This window comes from Pyrus communis, chromosome 16, assembly GCF_041283825.1.
Source record: "Pyrus communis isolate YQ-2024b chromosome 16, ASM4128382v1, whole genome shotgun sequence".
In the NCBI taxonomy this organism is placed as follows: Eukaryota; Viridiplantae; Streptophyta; class Magnoliopsida; order Rosales; family Rosaceae; genus Pyrus; species Pyrus communis.
The window spans coordinates 8,618,039-8,638,052 of record NC_142580.1 but is presented as its reverse complement, the minus strand read 5'-3'; the positions used below and the strand labels follow the sequence as shown (position 1 = coordinate 8,638,052).

The following is a 20,014-nucleotide window of genomic DNA, read 5'->3' as shown; positions in this document are numbered from 1 at the left end:
CAAAATTTCCCCCCAAACCCACTCCAACCCAAGGGAAAATTTTGGGCTAAATGCTAAACCAATGCCAAATTCCCCCCCAAAATTTAGCCCAAAAATCGGAGTGGACTCCACCCAATATTTATAGGAATTAATTTTTTTTTTTAAATTAAAATGTTCATAAAATTAATTTACTATAGTCTACATATATATATTTTTTAAATTAATTTAACAAAAAAAATAGCCTAAGTTCATTCTTTAATAATTCCGGGCTAAAATTTTAGCCTAGAACGGTTAGAGCAGAAAAACTATTTCTGGGCAAAAAGCTAAATTTTCCGAGCTAAAATATTTAACTTTTAGCCCAACCATTAGAAATGATCTTACGTGTGTGTATGATAGAAAATCATATTAGACAAAATAATATAGTACGTATAATTATACTCTTCATTTTCCACATATAATAGTATTATTAAATATACAAAGTACAAAATAAAGCATATCTAAATACAACAATAAGCATCAAATAACGTTTTATCGCAATAACCAAAAACAATAATATCTATGCATTTTGGCTTCCTCTTTCCACACCTAACACTTAAATTGGCTAAAAATAAGAATATGCATGATTTTTTTGTTAAAGTTTTAAGTTCGAGAAATTTCAATCAGAATTTCGAATCGAATATATGCATTTCAACTCCCATCCAAAATTTTCAGAATCATGACTTGACTCAAGACTTGACTGTAGTGAGCCGCCCAAATAGTATATAGAATATACATTAAAATCAGAGCAGTCCAATAGTATCTCACATGTCCCCTCCTTATTAGGAAAAGAATCCACGTCGGGATCTTTTTCTAGTAGTCTTAGAGGTTTCGTGATCGTGATCGTTCAGTGTATATAGTGTGATCAATTTTTATTAGATACTATTTATAGTTAATTTTAAAATTTAAATTTTGAAATGATTTCTAACCGTACGATATACGATGAATAGTTACGATCACGGGATCCTCGGATTCCCAAGATTAAGGGATCAAATTCGGCGTATCGATCTGATCTTTGTCCCATCCTAATGTGTAAATTTCTTTTATCTAAGTAGACTTGTACGCAAGACTTGATTCCTAACTAAGTAGAAACGTAGTTATTTAATTAAGATAATCTTTCTTGAGGTTGTCTCTGTTTTCATGAAGTTTCAATTGATTAATTTCCCATCCAACAATTGCCACTGCCATTTCAAACTTTCTCCAAATGATAAGATTATTAGAAAAACAACCCTAAGGTATATATGTATTTTCACATAACCCCTCAAATTTTATAAAGTTTTTTCACACATAAACTATACGTGAAAAGAACAATTAAAAAGAAACATTAGACAATTAGAAAAATCCAAAAGCGACATCGTTAACAGGACATGCTAGAATAAAATACATGGTTTTAACTCCATGTTAAAATTTTGGGATCTCGCAATAGATGGTTTAAAACGTCAGGGATGTTATGTGAAAAAAAAAAATGTAACTCTAAGGGGTTATATAAGCATAATGAATCTCTAAGTGGTGTTCATGCAAATTGTTTTTGACAGGAAATGATAGACTGATATTTCATTGATCATTCCAAACGAATACAAAAATGTCAATTGAATACTATGCTTCAATAATAAAGAAACCCTCTTGCAATTAACTCCAAGTGTTTCGTATAATTTTTGAAACTCTAGAAAGTTTTCTAAAAGCACAAAAAACCTTGTGAGGTATTTGTGCAAATAACTTCAACTTTTTAGCAAAAATCGTTTTTGAGATTGACATAACTCTTCACATTAGTTTCTGAAATTTGAAAAATAAAAGTAATTTTTCAGTTTGTCCACCGTCAATCATTTTGGTCATTTCATAAAAATCTCTGTTAAATCAGAATCATAATGACAAAAATACCCTTAATTAAATAAACAGTGAGCCAAAATAATTTTGACAAAATTTGTGGGTATTTGTATCATTTTATTTCTTATTTAACGAAGATTTTTTACGAAATGATCAAAATAATTGATGATGGATAAACTCAAAAACTAGTTAAATAATTTTAATCTGAATGGGAAAAGGTTGGTGGGAGTTGGGTCCTTCACGCCTTTATATCTTTCTCTTGCGATGTTCACACTTCGTTTTCATTCCTTATTAAATAAAATTTTTGAGAAAAATTATTATAGTTTTAAGGCCCTAGCATAAAATAAAAAGTTGAGGCCCTCATGTGGAATATCATACTCCAACTATATCCTAATTATGCACTGATATATTTCTGCAATGAATCAAGGGGGACAACAGGGACACAAACTTGAAACTTGACCAGTAGGTCCCTCAACAATAAACAAGTACATAATTATCTCAACTACTTAAGCAAGAAAAATCTTTGCTGGATCGGAGGGGCAGTTTTTAAGTTGACTGGAAGATTCATGATTTATTATTTCTGAGAGCACATAATTTGTGTGTGTGAATAATTTCTCTTAACAAGTGAATATTTTTTTAATATTACATAATTACTGTTTTGTCCTTCTTATGTAAATATTATGTATCAAAAATAAGGATAAAATTGAAACAATAAGTATTAAAAAGGGTAAAATAGGGATATGATTGTTATTTTATCAAAAGGTACAAAATTATTATTTTACCCGCCATTTGTCAATAGTATGTGTATCAAAACTGAAGGTAAAATATAAAGAAAAAGGAAAAAAAGTTGACAAGAGTTTTCTTAATAGTTGTATAGATAAACAACTAGTCAGACAACAGGAACAACAGTAGGGCACATGATCCATCTCGGAAGATCAAGAGATTCAGAAAACGAAATGAAAGCTATTGGGGTGCACTTTTAATGTTTTGTTAAAGGTTTGATCTTTCCTAGAGATCGTTCACACAAGCTAAAAGTTATTTCTTGATACTATTTCTTGTTCACATTTGGAAATATCTGTGCAGTACTTGAAGAGTGATTTTCACTCGCAGAGGTGTGTTAAGCTAATTGGATAATTTAGTATACTCGCTATCTTACACCAAAATTCGGTTCTTTTTGCTACAAATTAGAATTGTTTAGAATATCGTCTTGTCCGTACTTCCTCTCAGTAAAGACTATATATACACGTCAAGAGGGACGCTTGGAGCACAGGCAAGCATATCAATTTTTTAAATGGAGCTAACACCAGTTGAAAGAAAGGAGCATTTAGTTATAGAGGAGGAGGATGAGGAAGTTCGGTTGCAGTGGGCTGCAATTGAGAGGCTGCCTACATATAAACGGTGCAGAACCGCGCTTTTTGACTTCGATGGTGGCGTAGGCGGCGGGGGGAAAGAGCATGCAGGGAAGAGGGTGGTTGATGTTACGAAGTTGAAAGCTGATGAGAGGCACCTGTTCATCGAGAAACTCATAAAGCACATAGAGCATGACAATCTCCGACTTCTGCAGAAACTTAGAGAAAGGATAGACAGGTACGTGTGCATTACAAATTTGACTTAGGGCTACTTAGAGAATCAAGGTTTATATCTAGTTTTAACTAACTAGAAGTTTTCTTCTAGAGTGAATGTGAAGTTGCCGACGGTGGAGGTGCGGTACAAGAAGTTGTTTGTGGAAGCGGAGTGTGATGTAGTCCAAGGAAAGCCACTCCCAACCCTATGGAACTCTCTTCAGAGCTTCTTATCAGTAAGTATGATTTAGACCTCTGTGACGGATTCAGAAGTTTTTCTTTCTTGCGGTCGAGATGAAGAACCTCTCGGATATTGTTTTCCAACCCTCTGAGGCATTTTAAGAAAACGTTTTGCCCCTCATTTTAACCAATTGGGCACATCAATGATGAATGAATTTGTTGAGCGGGCGCAACGTCCCCCTCTCGTCCCTCCCTAGAAGTATATGACATTATCTGATAAGTTAGATGGATTTTGAACAGGTTTTTACAAAGGCAATTTGGTGCAAATCTTCCGGAGTGAAGATGAGCATTCTATCAGATGTCAGTGGCATCATCAAACCATCGAGGTACCTGCTTCTATGCATGCTGAGTACCTAGAATTTATATTTCCAATTTTTACTTTTTGGAGAATTATGTACATACATAAAGCTGAGGACAAATGGCTGAAGCAAGAGTCAGCTAGCTTGAACTAGGAATTGCGTATTTGTATATTGCGGACCGAGACAGGAAAGTGAACCGGAAGTTGGTTTTGATTCAATAGTAGTCAATCGAGTTCTGTTTACTAGGATGTATTGAAATCCAAGTTATAATTAATCAGCATTTCAAGCCTTACTAGTTTCGGTAACTCGAAATTTTTTACTCATAAAGATGGTTTTAAATGCAGGCTTACTCTCCTTCTTGGTCCCCCTGGCTGCGGGAAAACCACCTTGTTATTGGCCCTTGCTGGAAAACTCGATAAATCTCTCAAGGCGAGTATTGCAAACCACGAAATTTACACAACTTCATTAGTATTCAGATGTTAATCTTAAAATAAATATATAATAGAGTGTAAACCGTGTTACAATCGTCATAAAAAACCTCATGTTTTTATTTTCTTCAGGTTGCAGGGGAGGTTTCTTATAATGGTTACAAGCTTGATGAGTTTGTTCCTCAAAAAACGTCAGCTTACATAAGCGAATACGACCTTCACATACCTGAGATGACTGTGAGGGAAACAATCGACTTTTCAGCCCGCTGTCAGGGCGTTGGCAGTAGAGCTGGTGAATTCCTTATCTCCTTTACTTTTGCATTTACTATCGGAAATAGTTGTTTACATCTATTGATATATGAAGTTCAATATCGAGTATGCACAGATACAATGATGGAAGTGATCAGAAGGGAAAAAGAAGCTGGAATAGTACCTGATCCAGACATTGACACCTACATGAAGGTAGATGTGAAATCTTATGACATCCCCTCTAATGTATTTTAAACCATGTTACATAATGTTTAGAGATTAACACAATACTTTCAGGCAATTTCAGTTGAAAGACAAAAGCGAAATCTGCAAACCGATTATGTTTTGAAGGTAAATTTTCTCCAACCAGTGTTGGCATTAAGTACTTAATTAAAAACTAGATGTCTCTACTCAATTTGAAGTGAAAATTGAATTATAATGTTTTCGCCTCTTAGATCCTCGGACTGGATACCTGTAGTGACACAATGGTTGGTGATGCATTACAAAGAGGGATTTCAGGTGGCCAGAAGAAAAGGCTGACAACAGGTAGTAAATCTTGCAGTCGAGCGAAGCTGGAATTTCATTACTTCCCATGTTGGAATATTTCAAACATGACATTCCCTTTCTGTTCAATATTCAGGAGAAATGATTGTAGGTCCTACAAAAACTCTGTTTATGGATGAAATATCAACTGGATTAGACAGCTCGACGACCTTTCAGATAGTTACCTATCTTCAGCAGTTGGTGCACATCACAGATGCAACTGCATTGGTTTCACTCCTTCAACCAGCCCCTGAGACCTTTGATCTATTTGATGATGTAATATTAATGACAGAGGGGAAGATAGTTTACCACGGTCCTCGTAGCCAGGCACTTCAGTTTTTCGAAGATTGTGGTTTCAAATGCCCAGCAAGAAAGGGTGCTGCAGATTTCCTTCAAGAGGTGCCAAAACATGTTTTACTTGTCATTTCTCTTTTCGTCCAATACTTCATACCGAATAAAAAAGGGAAAAAAATTATGTATTTCGAACCCTTTACAGGTAATCTCAAAGAAGGATCAAGCACAATACTGGAAGCATACCAACATTCCCTACGATTTTGTTTCAGTGGATCAATTTTCTCAACTTTTCAGAGAAAGTTACCTGGGGAAGAAGTTAAATGATGAGCTTTCGGAACCATATGATAAATCACAGTGCCATGAAAAGGCCCTATCATTTACCACTTACTCAGTGAGAAAAAGGGAATTGTTCAAAGCTTGTATGGGCCGAGAGCTGCTTCTTATGAAACGAAATTCCTTTGTATACGTATTCAAAACAGTGCAGGTTAAGTGTCTACTGTTCCACTATTCGTAGTTGTACTTCTGTAGCTTGACTCGAATCACTAACATATTTTCAATCTCCTTTTTACACAGCTTACCATCATTGCATTTATTACAATGACGGTATTTATACGAACTCAAATGGCTGTGGATCTGACAAGTGCAAATTTTTTGATGGGCTCATTGTTTTATACCCTCGTTCGACATATGACCAATGGAGTTGCAGAGCTGTCCTTGACTGTTACTAGACTTCCAGTTGTTTACAAGCAAAGGGGATTCTATCTGTACCCGGCATGGGCGTATTGTATTCCAGCTTCTCTCGTGAAGGTTCCATTTTCGCTACTTGATTCAGCACTATGGACAGCCATAACTTACTACGTTATTGGGTTTAGCCCGGAAATAACAAGGTAAAAGCAGTTCATACTGACAACAGAACAAGAAATTCCAGACCAATAAATAACAATCCCTCATATATGGTTTTTAGGTTCTTCCGTCAGTTTCTTGTGCTATTTGCTCTGCATCAATCATCAACATCAATGTGTCGTTTAGTCGCTGTAATCTTCCGAACTATGGTTCTTGCATCAACTTGTGGTACTTTCATGTTAGTGGTAATGTTTTTATGTGGAGGCTTCGTTTTGCCACAACGTAAGTCCATTTACCAGTTTTTTCCCCCTTTCATTACACGCAATAACGACTAGACTAATAAGGTGTGAAATTGCAGCCTCTTTACCTTCTTGGTTGAGGTGGGGATTCTGGTGTTCTCCTATGACTTATGCAGAAATAGGTACAACTCTAAACGAATTCCTTGCTCCTCGATGGCAAAAGGTAAAACTCGAGATGATATGAATTCTTTCAGTCCCAAACCAAGTTACATAACGTTACCAACAGCTTTACTTCATTCTTCCTTTAGGTTACAAATGGAAACACAACCTTAGGAAATGAAGTTCTAACCAGACATGGATTGAATTTTGATGGCTATTTCTTTTGGATATCGGTTGGAGCACTGTTTGCGTTCACAGCACTTTTCGATCTTGGATTTGTTTTAGCCTTGACTTACCAAAATCGTAAGTTCATTTTAATTGACAGATCATATTGTTTGGTATTACAATACACTCTGTCACTTTAATTCTAAGCTTTTCCTATATGCAGCTACAAAGATGTCTCGCGCAATTATTTCGGGAAAAAGGTTATCCAAATTACAAGGAAAGGATGCTTGCAACACCAGTGAACAGTCGGAAAATGAAGCAACTCCAGCTTATTCTTCCCAAACTGTGCGAGGAAAATTCAACTGCGGTGAGAAGTTCATGCTCGATTTCATATCTTTTATTCAAAACATTGACCAAAGAATGTTTATAACTGAATTATTGAAGCGTGTTGGTCGGTTATACAGGGAGGATGGTCCTGCCATTTGAGCCACTGACAATCTCATTCAAGGATGTGCAGTATTACGTTGCAACCACGCCGGTAAATCATACTAAATTTTTGGATATGGTTGAGAGACAGTTATTGTTATTTGATGTATGCTAATCTCATTTTTTTCCCTAAAGGAAATGAGAGAGCATGGATTCAAGCAGAAAAAGCTTCAGCTGCTTAAAGACATTAATGGAGCATTCAGACCGGGAATTCTCACAGCACTGATGGGTGTGAGTGGGGCTGGAAAAACAACTCTTATGGATGTTCTTTCGGGAAGGAAAACCGGAGGTACCATTGAGGGAGATATAAGAATAGGAGGGTATCCGAAGGTCCAGAAGACATTTGCAAGAATATCGGGTTACTGCGAGCAGACTGACATACATTCTCCACTTATCACAGTAGAAGAATCGGTTAGGTACTCGGCTTGGTTGCGGTTGCCACCCGAAACTAATCAAGACTCAAAAGCTGTAAGAAGATTCTCTCAATTTATCAACTATATTACAATTTCCGACAATTTAAAGGAAACGGAATTGAGTTAGAACTAGAGTTCACAATATCTTATAGGAGATTTTTATCCATGCAGAGATTTGTGGAAGAAGTAATCGAAACAATTGAACTGGAGGATATAAGAGATTCTTTAGTTGGCATTCCTGGACAAAGTGGCCTATCAACCGAGCAGCGTAAAAGGCTGACAATTGCAGTGGAGCTTGTTTCCAATCCATCAATAATATTCATGGATGAACCTACATCAGGTTTAGATGCTAGAGCAGCTGCGATTGTCATGCGTGCAGTGAAGAACGTCGTTGCCACAGGAAGAACAACTGTGTGCACAATTCACCAACCAAGCATTGATATCTTCGAGTCTTTCAATGAGGTAGTAAAAGAAGCGCTTTCTTTCCAAAAAAAAAAAAAAGAAATCAAATGATAAAAGCCAATCACTGAAGGAAGACATTGATTTTTGCAGTTAATTTTGATGAAAACGGGTGGACAAATCATCTATTCGGGAGCTCTTGGTCATAACTCGAGTGAACTCATCGAATATTTTGAGGTATGCACATAATTCTAGCTCCATATTCTTCTACTATTCTTAAAATTTCTTAAGCATATATATTAACTAACTCTTATATTCCACCATCCAACAGCGGATTCCTAATGTACCAAAGATCAAAGACAATTACAACCCGGCAACATGGATGTTAGAAGTTACTTCTGCTTCGGTAGAGGCAGAACTCGGTTTGGATTTTGCCAGCATCTATAAAAATTCTACTAAGTATAGGTAAACTTGATCTGCTAAACATGTCATACATGAGCTTCGTTTTTATTTCAGTTTTAACTAATAAGTCAATCTTAACACATAAATTGGGGGTTTTTTTCATTTGTAGAGACACAATTGAGTTGGTAAAACAGTTGAGTGAAGCAAAGCCAGGTTCAAAAGACTTGCACTTTCCCACTCATTTTCCCCAAAATAGTTGGGTGCAGTTCAAGGCCTGCCTTTGGAAACAACACTTGTCCTATTGGAGAAGTACCGAATACAATCTAGCGCGTTTCATGTTCATGATCGCTGTATCAGTCATGTTTGGGGTAATCTTCTGGCAGAAAGGGAAGGAAATGTAGGTCCTGTTTTCGAGAAACCTGCCCTATCATCATAAATAAATCAAAACGACAAACCTACTAGCCTCTAAATCCTCTGTTTTTCATTTTCCTGCAGAAATAATGAGCAGGATTTGTTGAACGTACTTGGGTCCATGTACATTGCCGTAATATTCCTAGGAATAATCAATTGCTCAGGAGTTCTGCCTTATATCGCAACTGAGCGCACTGTTTTGTACCGTGAAAGGTTTGCCGGGATGTACTCATCAAAGGCTTATTCATTTGCACAGGTTCATACATTTCAAGTACTTATTTCGTTGCAGAGGAAAAATTAAAAATCTTCACACTTTAAGCTAAATAGTTAAATGTTGCAGGTTGCCGTTGAAATACCTTACACAATGTTGCAAGCAATTTTGTATGTGGCTATTACATATCCTACCATAGGGTTCTTTTGGTCACCTACTAAGGTTTTCTGGTACTTATATGCAACATTTTGCACATTTCTATACTTTGTATATCTTGGGATGCTGATAGCTTCTTTGAGCACAAACCTCGACGTAGCTTCCATTCTGGCGACTGCAGTCTACACCTTACTGAATCTTTTTGCCGGCTTCCTCATGCCCGGACCGGTAACTGAATCCAACCCTTTCTAAATTTCGATGGTTTTGTGTTAACTGTATTAGCATTTGAGCACTTGGAAATACTGTAACCATGTACATACATGTAAAATGAGCCTAGCTGACGCAGTATTGCTAATTCATGTGTTAATAAAGGACAATTGGCCTAAATAATCAAATTTCAAATCTCAACTGCTAAAATAATCCCTTTTTCAATATGTCGTTGATATTTGATTTTGATCGATTTCATAAGCAAAGTTTGATATCTAATCACTTAGTAAATATACAGATTATAATATGAGTAGATTAGGAAAGCATTACATTGTGTCGGGGAAATGACCTAGCTGACCATTATGTTATATGTGCAGAAAATTCCAAAGTGGTGGGTTTGGTGCTATTGGATATGTCCTACATCATGGTCCCTAAATGGCCTACTGACTTCACAATATGGAGACATGAGCAAAGAAATAGTGATCTTTGAGGAGCATAAAACCGTTGGTTTCTTCCTACAAGATTACTTTGGTTTCCACCATGATCGTTTAGGCCTTGTGGCTCTTGCTCTCATTGCTTTCCCAATTGTTTTTGCTTCCCTATTTGCCTATTGCATTGGGAAATTAAATTTCCAAAGAAGATAGGGAAAAAAAATATATACATGTCCTATCTTTAATGTTGAGCTGTGGAAATGTATCAGTGAATAAAAAACTTAATAGAAATTTGTAATGGTAAATTGGTGGTTAAGATGGAATACGAATGTTGGAATTACTTCAGTGGTAGTTCAACGATATATGTACGCTGATAAATATAATTTCGTATTTCATGGTTAAACCATTTATGAAAAAAGCTTGATAATTTTAATTTCGTAACCAACTTGTTATTCACGAAATTCAAATGCAAGATATTCCCTATATTAGTAAAGATAAATAGTACTAAACCGTACAAATTTTGATAAATATATCTTAGCCGTTCGATACTTGTCGAAACCCGTCCAATTTTTGACTGGAAAGTTGGTACAAATTTTGTAAATGGTGATTCAAATGAAATATGATTGAAAGAATTTATTGACAAGTATACATAATTCATACATATATCTGCAAGATCCAGAAAAAAATCCTCAACTTCTCTACCTCCTCTGGAAGTTTAACTTTCCAATGAAGTATGCGAAAAGAGAAGCAAACGCAATGGGGAGGAGAATAGAAACAGCAGCAACAAGGCCTAAAAGGTTGTAGTCAAACCCGAAGTAATCTTCTAGGAAGGCAGCGACAGTTTTAGTCTCTCCGAACGCCTGGATTTCCTTCTGCATATCTCCATACTGCGAGGTAAGCATTCCGTTTAGGGCCCATGATGTAGGGGATAAATAATACAACCAGAGCCACCACTTCGGTATGTGCTGCATCAAGCAAACAATAGGCTCCAGTTAGTTTTCTGCGTGTAATTATTTCTCCGAAGTGTAAATTTTAAGCTAAATGATTCGCAAACTTACCGGCCTTGGAATGACAAACCCGGAAAACAAGTTCAGCATTGCGTACGAAGCTGAAGCCACGATCGCGGCCACCTGAACATTTGGTGTCAACGACACTATCAGCATTCCTAGGTAATTGAAGCTTAGTAGTATGCAGAACATGCTATAGAACGACCAAAATATCTTGTAGGCAGACCACTGGTAACCGATCATTGGGTATGTGATCGCAACATAAATAACTGCTTGAGTGAACGAGTAAGGAACCTCAACCAGTACCTACAAAATGTTGATGAGTTTCTTAAATTAGACTTAGATGACTCACAAATTGTTGATGAATTTATTAAAGTTGCGTTAAAAAGAACTAAAACCTGTGCGAACGAATAGGCCCATGAAGAGAACATTCCTGCAAATCTTTCTCGGTATAGAACATTCCGCTCTGTGGCAACGTATGGTAGAACTGTTGAGCAATTGTTTATGCCAAAGAATATTACTGCACAGAACATTGAACCATACATATTGAAGAGGTCTTGCTGGCTATTTCTGTGAAACACGAAAGTTATGGTCAGTAAATCATCTTTAAACGAAAATCATGAAGTTTTGTGGTTTATACGAGCATAAACAAAACTTTGCAGACTAACATTTTATTTCCTTGATCCCAGAACAGTATTCCGAACAGCAGAGATGCGCAAAACATAAATATTATGCGTGTCAGATTATATGAAGGACTTCTCCAATACGACAAGTTCTGTTTCCACAGGCAAGCTTTGAACTGCCCCCAACCGTTCTGTGGAAAACGAGTAGCAAAATGCATTTCGTTTGAACCAGGAGATGGTGAACACAATTGCTTGGCTAAATCCTTGTTCGTCCTAAAGTCAGAAGAGCGAGAGTCGTGAGTAACCAAGTTGACATGTGGATGCAAATGATAAATAATAACAATATGAATGTATACAATTTGGATGTAGTCTTCGTGTTTACTAGCGTTTGCACAAATGAAGGGGAAGAGAGGTGCGGGATCACATTATGCTTACCCATACAAGGCGGATTCCCTATATATTTGCGCAAAATCTATACCAAGCTCAGATTCCACAGATTTTGAAGTAACTTCTAACATCCATGTCGCTGGATTATAATTGTCTTTAATTGAGGGCACCCCGGGAACACTCTAGCGAAATCAAGAAAAGTGGATCAGGACTAAACGATTATATGTTTTCCAGAGACAAGTTAATGCTATGTAAAATAGCAGTTGTTCAACTACCTCGAAGTACTCAATGACCTTGCTTGAGTTCTGCCCCAGTGGACCGCAATAGATTATGCGTCCCCCGGTTTTCATCAGAATCAACTGCAGTGAAGGTGTGAACCATTGTTATTCAAAGGACATATAAGTGATGTATCATGTCAATGAAAGAAAAAACTGATCAAACACAATATTTCCGAGTTCAAGTGCGAAAAAAGCACAAAGTCATGATGAAACTTTTGAGATCAATTACTTTAAACTTCAGAAAATCACTTTTACCTCATCAAATGCCTCGAAAATATCAATACTTGGTTGATGGATGGTGCAAACAACCGTTCTTCCTGTTGCAGCAACATTTTTCACTGCTCTCATGACAATAGCAGCTGCCCGCGCATCTAAACCTGAAGTTGGTTCATCCATGAACATGATCGATGGATTGGCAACGAATTCCACAGCTATGGTAAGCCGTTTGCGCTGCTCAGTTGATAAACCACTTACTCCTGCCATCCCCACTAAGCAATCTTTAATCCCGTCTAGCTCAATAGTTTCGAGGACCTCCTTTACAAATTCCTGGTGAAGGAAGGAAAAAAAATTATCATGCAATTTAATTTGAATGTTCAACTCAAGCACCATTGAAATACTCATGTTCTTGAAAAGATAGCATACGGCTTTAGTATTAGAATCGATATGAGAAGGGAGGCGCAGCCAAGCAGAATATACGACTGATTCTTCGACAGTTATTTGTGGAGAATGTATGTCATTTTGCTCACAGTAGCCTGATACCCTAGCAAATGTATCTTGAACCTTAGGGTACCCTCCAATTCTTATCTCCCCTTCAATGGTACCACCAGTTTTCCTTCCACAAAGAACATCCATGAGAGTTGTTTTCCCAGCCCCGCTGACTCCCATTAATGCCGTTAGAATACCTGGCCCGAAAGAACCTGTAATATCAGATAGGAGCTGAAGCCTTCTCTGTGTAAAGCCCCGCTTTCTCATTTCCTGCAACGTAAATAAAGATAGCAGAACTAGCCATATGAGCTGACATTATTCATTCCTTGCATTTCTGATCTCCTCAGAATTGAGAGAGGGAGAGAGAGAGAGAGAGAGAGAGAGAGAGAGAGAGAGAGAGAGAGAGAGAGAGAGAGGTTCTGAATGATTACCAAAGGAGTGTCAACATAGTATTGTACATCCTGAAATGCTACTGCTAGGGGCTCAAATGGTAAAACCATCCTCCCTGGAAAAGAGAGAAAAGAGAAGCAGAATAAGATCCCTTATGTATCTTTTTCCTTTTTTGATACAAGCGGTATTCTACTTCAAACTAATACAAACTGTGGGGAAGGGGATTAGAACTCAGGTGCATATGGAGAAGAACATAGCGAAGTGGCTACACTTGGTATGCATCTAAATATAAAAGAAGCCCACCCAATTTACTATATCATTAAATAAGCAAAGATGAAAAACGAAAATTCTCCTCACCCTTCTTGGCTTCTGCAGTAGTGCTAGGTGCACTAGTGGGTTTCCGCTCTGTATCTATATCGGTTTTTCTGTCTCCTTTTCCTTGCAGTTCATGATACCTTTCGTAAGAAATAATAGCAGGAGGCCTTCCGGGAGCTGAACAGAAAACGAGGGCTACTTAACAAAACCAGAATAGAAAATATTGCTGCTTAAAGTGGCGAAGTGATGGATGGAGAAGAAACTTACACTTCAAGAAAGTCAAAGCTAAGGTGAAACCAACATTGAATAATACCGTGAACCCTACTAACGCGCCAAGTGATATCCAATAGAAATAGCCTTCAAAGTTTAATCCACGGCTTTCGAGTACTTGTTGACCGAGAGTTGTGTTTCCATAAACCTATTGAGTACAAGTAAAGAGCAAAGTCACTAATCGATGGAGGAATAGCTCTACCATTGCTTTTATGTGCTGTGTTTAGTGATAGTACAACGCTGGATGGTAATTTTCTCACCTTTTCCCACCGGGGCGTTAGGAATTCGTTAACTGTTAATCCTATCTCCCCATAGGTCAAGGGAGAAACCCAAAATCCCCACTTCATCCAAGCCGGCATATATGCTGCAACAAAACATCGTCTAAGTATGACTTAGAGTAGCAGAATTTGTAGGTATAAAACTGGGAAAAAGCTAATGAAATATCTTACATTTTGGTATAACAAAACCACCAAATAGTAAAACAGACAATATTGCTGAAGTACCAGCTGTCATAGCAGCACCCACAGTTTGAAAAACCGAAGCAATAAATCGAAACATGGATATTGATGTTAGGTGCATAGCGAAGAGTAGAAGGAACTGGCGAAAGAACCTGCAAAACACGTGCAAGAGCTACAATCATATTCCGGACATCTAACCAGAGCGTTTATATTTATTCGTCACAAGTTCAGGCAAAGCTATAGACACGACCGAAGCATAACAACTCTTTCAAACATGTGACAGTCTATTACTTAACCATCTTACTAAAATCTGAATATTCGACCGCTGACTCACCTTCCAACCTCAGGGGTGTAACCGATAACATAGTATGTAAGAGCAGTCCAAACAAAAGCCTCCAAGCACGATAGCGGAACCTTTAGGATGGCAGCTGGGATTGCATAAGCCCAAGCAGGATAAAAACACAACTCTTTCTGTTTGTAGAAAACCACAATTCTTGAGACAGTCATTGACAATTCCGGGAATCCATCAGCAAGAAGTATGATGAGTCCGTAGAATAAAGAGCCCATATAATAATTTGCGTGGATCATGTCGATAGCCATTTGAGTCCGGAGGAAAACGGTCATTGTTATTGAAGAAATAATGACTAGCTGCAGGAAGAAAGAACACAAAAATTCTTCTAAATAACAAAGTGGATCAGATAGAAAAATGTTATAAACTAAGCCGAGAAATCTTCAATAGGGCAACTTGATCATGTGGCTGGCCAGCTACCCTCACAAGGGAACTAGCTCCCCCGTGTTTAGGTAACATCCGGCCCCACATACGTTAAAACCCAATGCATGGGTCCCACTCCTCGTGAGAGTGCCTGAGGAGCCACATTCTATCCTACTGAAGTTTTTCTCAAACTAAAACACGTAAATATGAGGGAAAAGGAAGAAAGAAAAAAAAGGAAGCTACCTGAACTGATTTGAAAACATAAATAAAAGAATTTCTTTTCATCAGAAGAAATTCCCTCCTTGTGCAGGACTTAAAAAGCTCCCATTTAGGTAATGAGTATTTTCTAAAGGATAGAGCATCCTTGTGGCTTTGAGCCTTATCGAATGGCTTCGAGAGCTCCTCGTTTAACTGCCTGCCTAGATGTCCATCCTTGAACTTCTTAATGAACTGATCGACCGAAACGTAGCTATAAGGTTGAGGGCTGTCCCAATACTGCACTTGATCTTTTCTAGACATAACCTGAAGCAAAACAAGATCGTTTTTCTCTATTCAATGGTATAGAAAATAAGACAATTCGATTAAGATATGAGTACGACAATAACCTACCTCCTGAAGGAAGTCTGCAACACCTTTCCTTTCTGGGCACTTAAACCCACACTCCTCGAAAAATTTGACAATAGAAGTTCTTGGCCCGTGAAACACAATCTTCCCTTCTGCCATTAAGACAACATCATCGAAGAGATCAAATGTCTCTGGTGCAGGCTGAAGAAGTGAAATCAACGCGGTAGCATCTGAGATATGCACGAAATGCTGAAGGCAAGATACGAGTTGGAAAGTGGTGGAACTATCTAAGCCGTTAGATATTTCATCCATGAACAGAGCTTTTGCAGGTCCAATGATCATCTCCCCTGCATAATACAAAAATAAGTCGACTCTTATTTGATTTGACTCCGGGAGCTGAAATGCGCGTGTGCAACATTTAGTGTTATGTCAACACTACCTGTAGTCAACCGCTTCTTCTGGCCGCCGGATATTCCTCTTCTTATGGGATCTCCTACCGATGTGTCAGCGCAAAAATCAAGACCAAGTATCTGCAAGACATTAGACAGTGAACAAGTCAGCAGCTTACAACAATCTGATTGAAACACACTTCGTGGGGAATTCAAATACCTTAAGAATATAATCAGTTTGAAGTGTATTTTTCAGTCCCTTAACAGATGTAGCCTGCAACAGACAATTTCGATCACAGTTAGACCGATGAATTTATGAAGAACACAATGATCAGGGCATCGTAGGTACCTTCATGTAAGCATCTATGTCCGGATCTGGGACTATTCCTGCCTGCTTTTCCCTTCTACTGACTTCCATCATAATCTCTATTTGCACAAAATAACAAAAAATGATAACCAATGTGATAGGTTACAATATTCGAACTTGCTATTCTATTGCAGGCAAGGCAAGAATGCTTACCAGGTCGGCTTCCTACACCTTGACAACAGGCAGAGAAATCGAGTGTTTCCCTCACGGTGATCTCTGGAATATGCACATCCTGTTGGCTTACATAAGCTGAGGTTTTCTGAGGAACAAACTCTTCTAGTCCATGACCGTTGTAACATAGTTCACCGGAAACCTATCAAAACAAAATGAATACTAAAATAGTCCGAAGCGTACACTCTTGTGCAAATGTAGCGTATTCATAGGATTCATTACAAATCATGATCAACTCAGGAACCAATCTCTTGAGGCGTTACATAACCAACTGATACTGAATCAACTTCATTAAGTACATTAGTTAAAACACAGGTTCGTCTTTCTCCGATTCTGTGAAGAATTCTAAAGCTTTTTCAATTTTGTTGTGATCCCTTATTCAAAACAATGCAGTGCCTTTTAGCGATTGTACGTACCTTGAGAGAATGGCTTAGCTTCCCTGCGAGTGCCATCAAAAACGTGGTTTTTCCAGAACCCGGAGGGCCAAGCAATAAGGTCATCCTGCAATGAAAAGAAGCCAAAGTTGGTTAACTCTAAGTTGCTTTGCTTATTCACTTCCTAATATCCTTCTAAAATTGTTCTAAAAATCTTAAAAAAACAGGTGAAATTTACTAAATTCTGCAACAGCCACAAATTTTTAAGCTAGAAACCAAGATTAAAGAAACTAACCTTCCCGGCTTAATAATTCCACTGACATCTTCAAGGATGCTTATCTTGGCATTGCGTGTTTTTGAACCTGGCAGTTCTGCGATGCCCTGTCATAAACAGAGCTCAAATGACTAATTTACCAGTTGATTCACTCGGAGATTATAATAATAAAACATGAAACTCATAACTTTAGGTAGCGGAGCCAAAAATCTTTGTGGGTGAGGGCCTTTCGTATATGTATTGAGAAAAATTTTCGAACTCATAACATGAGCAATCGAAGTAAGCTTCACAAAACTAAAAGACCCACTAAATTTAATACAGAGAATCAAAAGAAGTGTAGAATACAACTAAGTGGGAGGTAGAGAGCAAAGTACTAGTAAAAATTTGGAATTAAGGGTAGAAAGTACAAAGAAATTTGGTTTGAATCGTTTGACAGAAAAAGGAGGGCAACAAGGAAGGTTGCAACTAATAGTTGATTAGGTTGCATTGAAAGTTGATTTTAAAATTTCATCCCGAGTTTCACTAAACCACAAAGACAATAAACAAAACTGTTAGAAAAATCTAAGACACAACATCTTCTTCACGAGGACAATTCATTTTTAACCTCATGTCTCACGGTTCTACAACTGCAGGCTTGAGGTTGCTAGAAATTTCTTCTTACACAGTGGTCAAGATGGGCCTGATGTTAAGGATAGTTTATCTTGATTTTCTGTTGTAATTAGTCATTGGACAGTTAGTTTGTTATTGGACAGTTATAGGTTAGTTTTTGATGAGCTGTCAAAATATAGCTCACTGTATAAATATCTCTATACTCTAATTATTCAAAGTAATGAAAATACTTTCCTAATACCTGAAACCACTCTGGTCCCTTAGTGGCTCCGCCCATGTTAGGTATCATAGCAGGCGGTAAATCAATCGAGGTTTTAAGTTAAGGTGAAGAAATTGGAGGTTCCACAATAAAACCAATTGACAATATGAGGAATATACCAATTATATATAAGCACGTGCAAGGTCCCTCCTTTCTCTGACATGGGATTTACTCTCAGCATAGGCAGATAGTTTCCAATTTAGAAGATCCGGAGTCATATGAATTAGGATACTTACCAAAATCATACCCTTTAGAGCATTCCATAGAGTGGGCAGGGGCTTGCCATGAACTACCTTACACTCTGCTTCCACACAGAGATTCTCATATCTCACTTCCACCGTGGGCAACTTCACCCCAACCCTGCAAGGCCAAGACGAATATTAATATTTTACCGGAGTTACTGTGTGACGTTTAATTTCCAGAATAAGTAAAAACTTGCAATACAAGTAACCGTGTGCATTTGTGCTCAAAAGTACATATTTAGAAACCCGAAAAGAAGAAGAAAGAAGCTTACTTGTCGATTCTCTGTTTAATCTTCTGCAGTAGTTGAAGGTTATCATTCTCAATGTGTCTGATGAGCTTCTCTATGAAAACACGCCGTTCTTGCCCTCCAAGCGTGGTAACATCGACCACCCGTCTCCCCTTGGCATCTCCTTTCGCTGACTCGCCATCATAATCATCGAAAAGAGCGGTCGTAATCCTCTCAAAAGTGGGCAGTCTCTCAACTGCAGCCCAATGCAAGTCATGTTCTTCATCACCAACACAACCTTCATCATTGTCTCCTTCGGCATTGACAGTGGTGGTGCTTCGCAAACTCGAGGCGTGGCTTCGAAACGAGGATCTTATGCCCCTCCCAATCTCCGCTAACTCGAGCCGGAAAGACTCTATTTCGTCTGCCCCTGCCAACTGAGCCATTGTCAGATAGAACAAGAGATGGATGAACTCAGACAGATATAAATAACCATCGGAAGCCAGAAAACATGGCAGTCAATGATGCATCGCCATGCGTCATGGTTTGATAATGCAAGGAAGAGGCAGTTCAACCAACTTAATTTAATCGTTAACAAAGACTTAAACCAATTAACAATAACTAAAACAGTAGCATAATTTTGAACACCAACCTAAACAAAGGCGCATGGTTCTCACTGTTCAATATAAAACTCACTAATTTACATATACGAATCATAAAAGATTCCCTTGACTTCCTTTAATACGCGAAAAACTCGCGTTGGACAGCATGATAGGGGCTGTTTTCACACCGAGTTGAATTATAGTGGGGTCGGATGATATGAAAATGTAGGGGTTACGTGTTTTTGTGAGTTTAAAAATTCCTTTGACTTTATTTGATACGAGAGAAACTTATTTATGGTTCCTATCTATGTTAGCTATTTCAACGAGTGAAACTAGTTTGAGGCGACTGCAACCAAAATTTAAGAGTTTTATGCTTTTGTGAAAGGTTCTCTATGAATAACGTAATTTAGATGCTGTTGTTATCTAACGTGAGGTATGATGGGATCAAAAGACAACCATTACTAAATGATTACAAGTCTTTTCTTCTTACACAAGAAAAAGTAAACAAATCATTATTTTATTTAAACCACAAAGCACCTTGTTTGCCGAAAGGGATCCTCTTCGGATCCCTTCCTCCTAATCTACCAAACCAAGAGATCCGTGCTGTTGAACTTTGATCCAACGGCTACAAACAGGGGCCCACTTTAAAAGTTATAATAACTTCAGTTGTTGGATCAAATTTCAACGGCACGGATCTCCTGATTTGGTGGATTAGGAGGAAGGGATCCGGAGAAGATCCCTTTCCCTTCTTTGCATGCCTTTTTTTTTTTTTTAATTGTGAATATTGAAGAAGAAAAAATAAAGTTACCATAAGT

At 37.8% G+C, this 20,014-nt stretch overlaps 2 protein-coding genes across 3 annotated transcripts; one reads left to right on the top strand and one right to left on the bottom strand.

Annotated features, from left to right (window-relative positions):
- Positions 1-2,761: 2,761 nt before the first annotated feature.
- Positions 2,762-10,321, top strand: LOC137730762 (pleiotropic drug resistance protein 3). Of its 2 annotated transcripts, XM_088687440.1 has the most exons (26): positions 2,762-2,835; positions 2,923-2,951; positions 3,067-3,426; positions 3,514-3,637; positions 3,882-3,967; positions 4,285-4,369; positions 4,501-4,660; positions 4,754-4,830; positions 4,915-4,968; positions 5,073-5,163; positions 5,258-5,559; positions 5,657-5,938; positions 6,028-6,341; positions 6,419-6,579; positions 6,656-6,759; positions 6,845-6,998; positions 7,084-7,227; positions 7,325-7,398; positions 7,482-7,814; positions 7,931-8,221; positions 8,312-8,395; positions 8,490-8,623; positions 8,730-8,957; positions 9,056-9,227; positions 9,312-9,566; positions 9,923-10,321. In XM_088687440.1, exons 3-26 carry the CDS (start codon positions 3,131-3,133, stop codon positions 10,187-10,189), a joined length of 4,272 nt encoding a protein of 1,423 aa, XP_088543566.1. In that variant the 5' UTR covers positions 2,762-2,835; positions 2,923-2,951; positions 3,067-3,130; the 3' UTR covers positions 10,190-10,321. The 2 variants fall into 2 exon arrangements, with proteins under 2 accessions (XP_088543566.1, XP_068325822.1); XM_068469721.2 differs by lacking the exon at positions 2,762-2,835 and having other exon boundaries at positions 2,844-2,951.
- A 237-nt stretch (positions 10,322-10,558) lies between these two features.
- On the bottom strand, positions 10,559-19,062 carry LOC137731677 (pleiotropic drug resistance protein 3). The gene is made up of 24 exons (XM_068470859.2): positions 18,643-19,062; positions 18,365-18,488; positions 17,282-17,367; positions 17,029-17,113; positions 16,595-16,754; positions 16,424-16,500; positions 16,295-16,348; positions 16,125-16,215; positions 15,731-16,032; positions 15,365-15,643; positions 14,744-15,057; positions 14,401-14,561; positions 14,212-14,315; positions 13,949-14,099; positions 13,724-13,858; positions 13,408-13,481; positions 12,914-13,246; positions 12,527-12,817; positions 12,269-12,352; positions 12,042-12,175; positions 11,652-11,879; positions 11,382-11,553; positions 11,035-11,289; positions 10,559-10,941 (listed from the first exon to the last, which is right to left on the bottom strand). Exons 1-24 carry the CDS (start codon positions 19,041-19,043, stop codon positions 10,675-10,677), a joined length of 4,362 nt encoding a protein of 1,453 aa, XP_068326960.1. The 5' UTR covers positions 19,044-19,062; the 3' UTR covers positions 10,559-10,674.
- Positions 19,063-20,014: the final 952 nt, after the last annotated feature.

Excerpts from the sequence above, each read along its gene's own strand:
- LOC137730762 (XM_088687440.1), top strand. The coding sequence starts at position 3,131 with ATGGAGCTAACACCAGTTGAAAGAAAGGAGCATTTAGTTATAGAGGAG. Across the intron at positions 6,580-6,655 it reads AGGCTTCGTTTTGCCACAAC|CCTCTTTACCTTCTTGGTTG; the intron begins GTAAGTCCATTT and ends GTGAAATTGCAG. Across the intron at positions 6,760-6,844 it reads TTGCTCCTCGATGGCAAAAG|GTTACAAATGGAAACACAAC; the intron begins GTAAAACTCGAG and ends TTCTTCCTTTAG.
- LOC137731677 (XM_068470859.2), bottom strand. The coding sequence starts at position 19,043 with ATGGCTCAGTTGGCAGGGGCAGACGAAATAGAGTCTTTCCGGCTCGAG. Across the intron at positions 18,489-18,642 it reads ATTAAACAGAGAATCGACAA|GGTTGGGGTGAAGTTGCCCA; the intron begins GTAAGCTTCTTT and ends TTGGCCTTGCAG. Across the intron at positions 13,859-13,948 it reads AGCTTTGACTTTCTTGAAGT|CTCCCGGAAGGCCTCCTGCT; the intron begins GTAAGTTTCTTC and ends TTTTCTGTTCAG.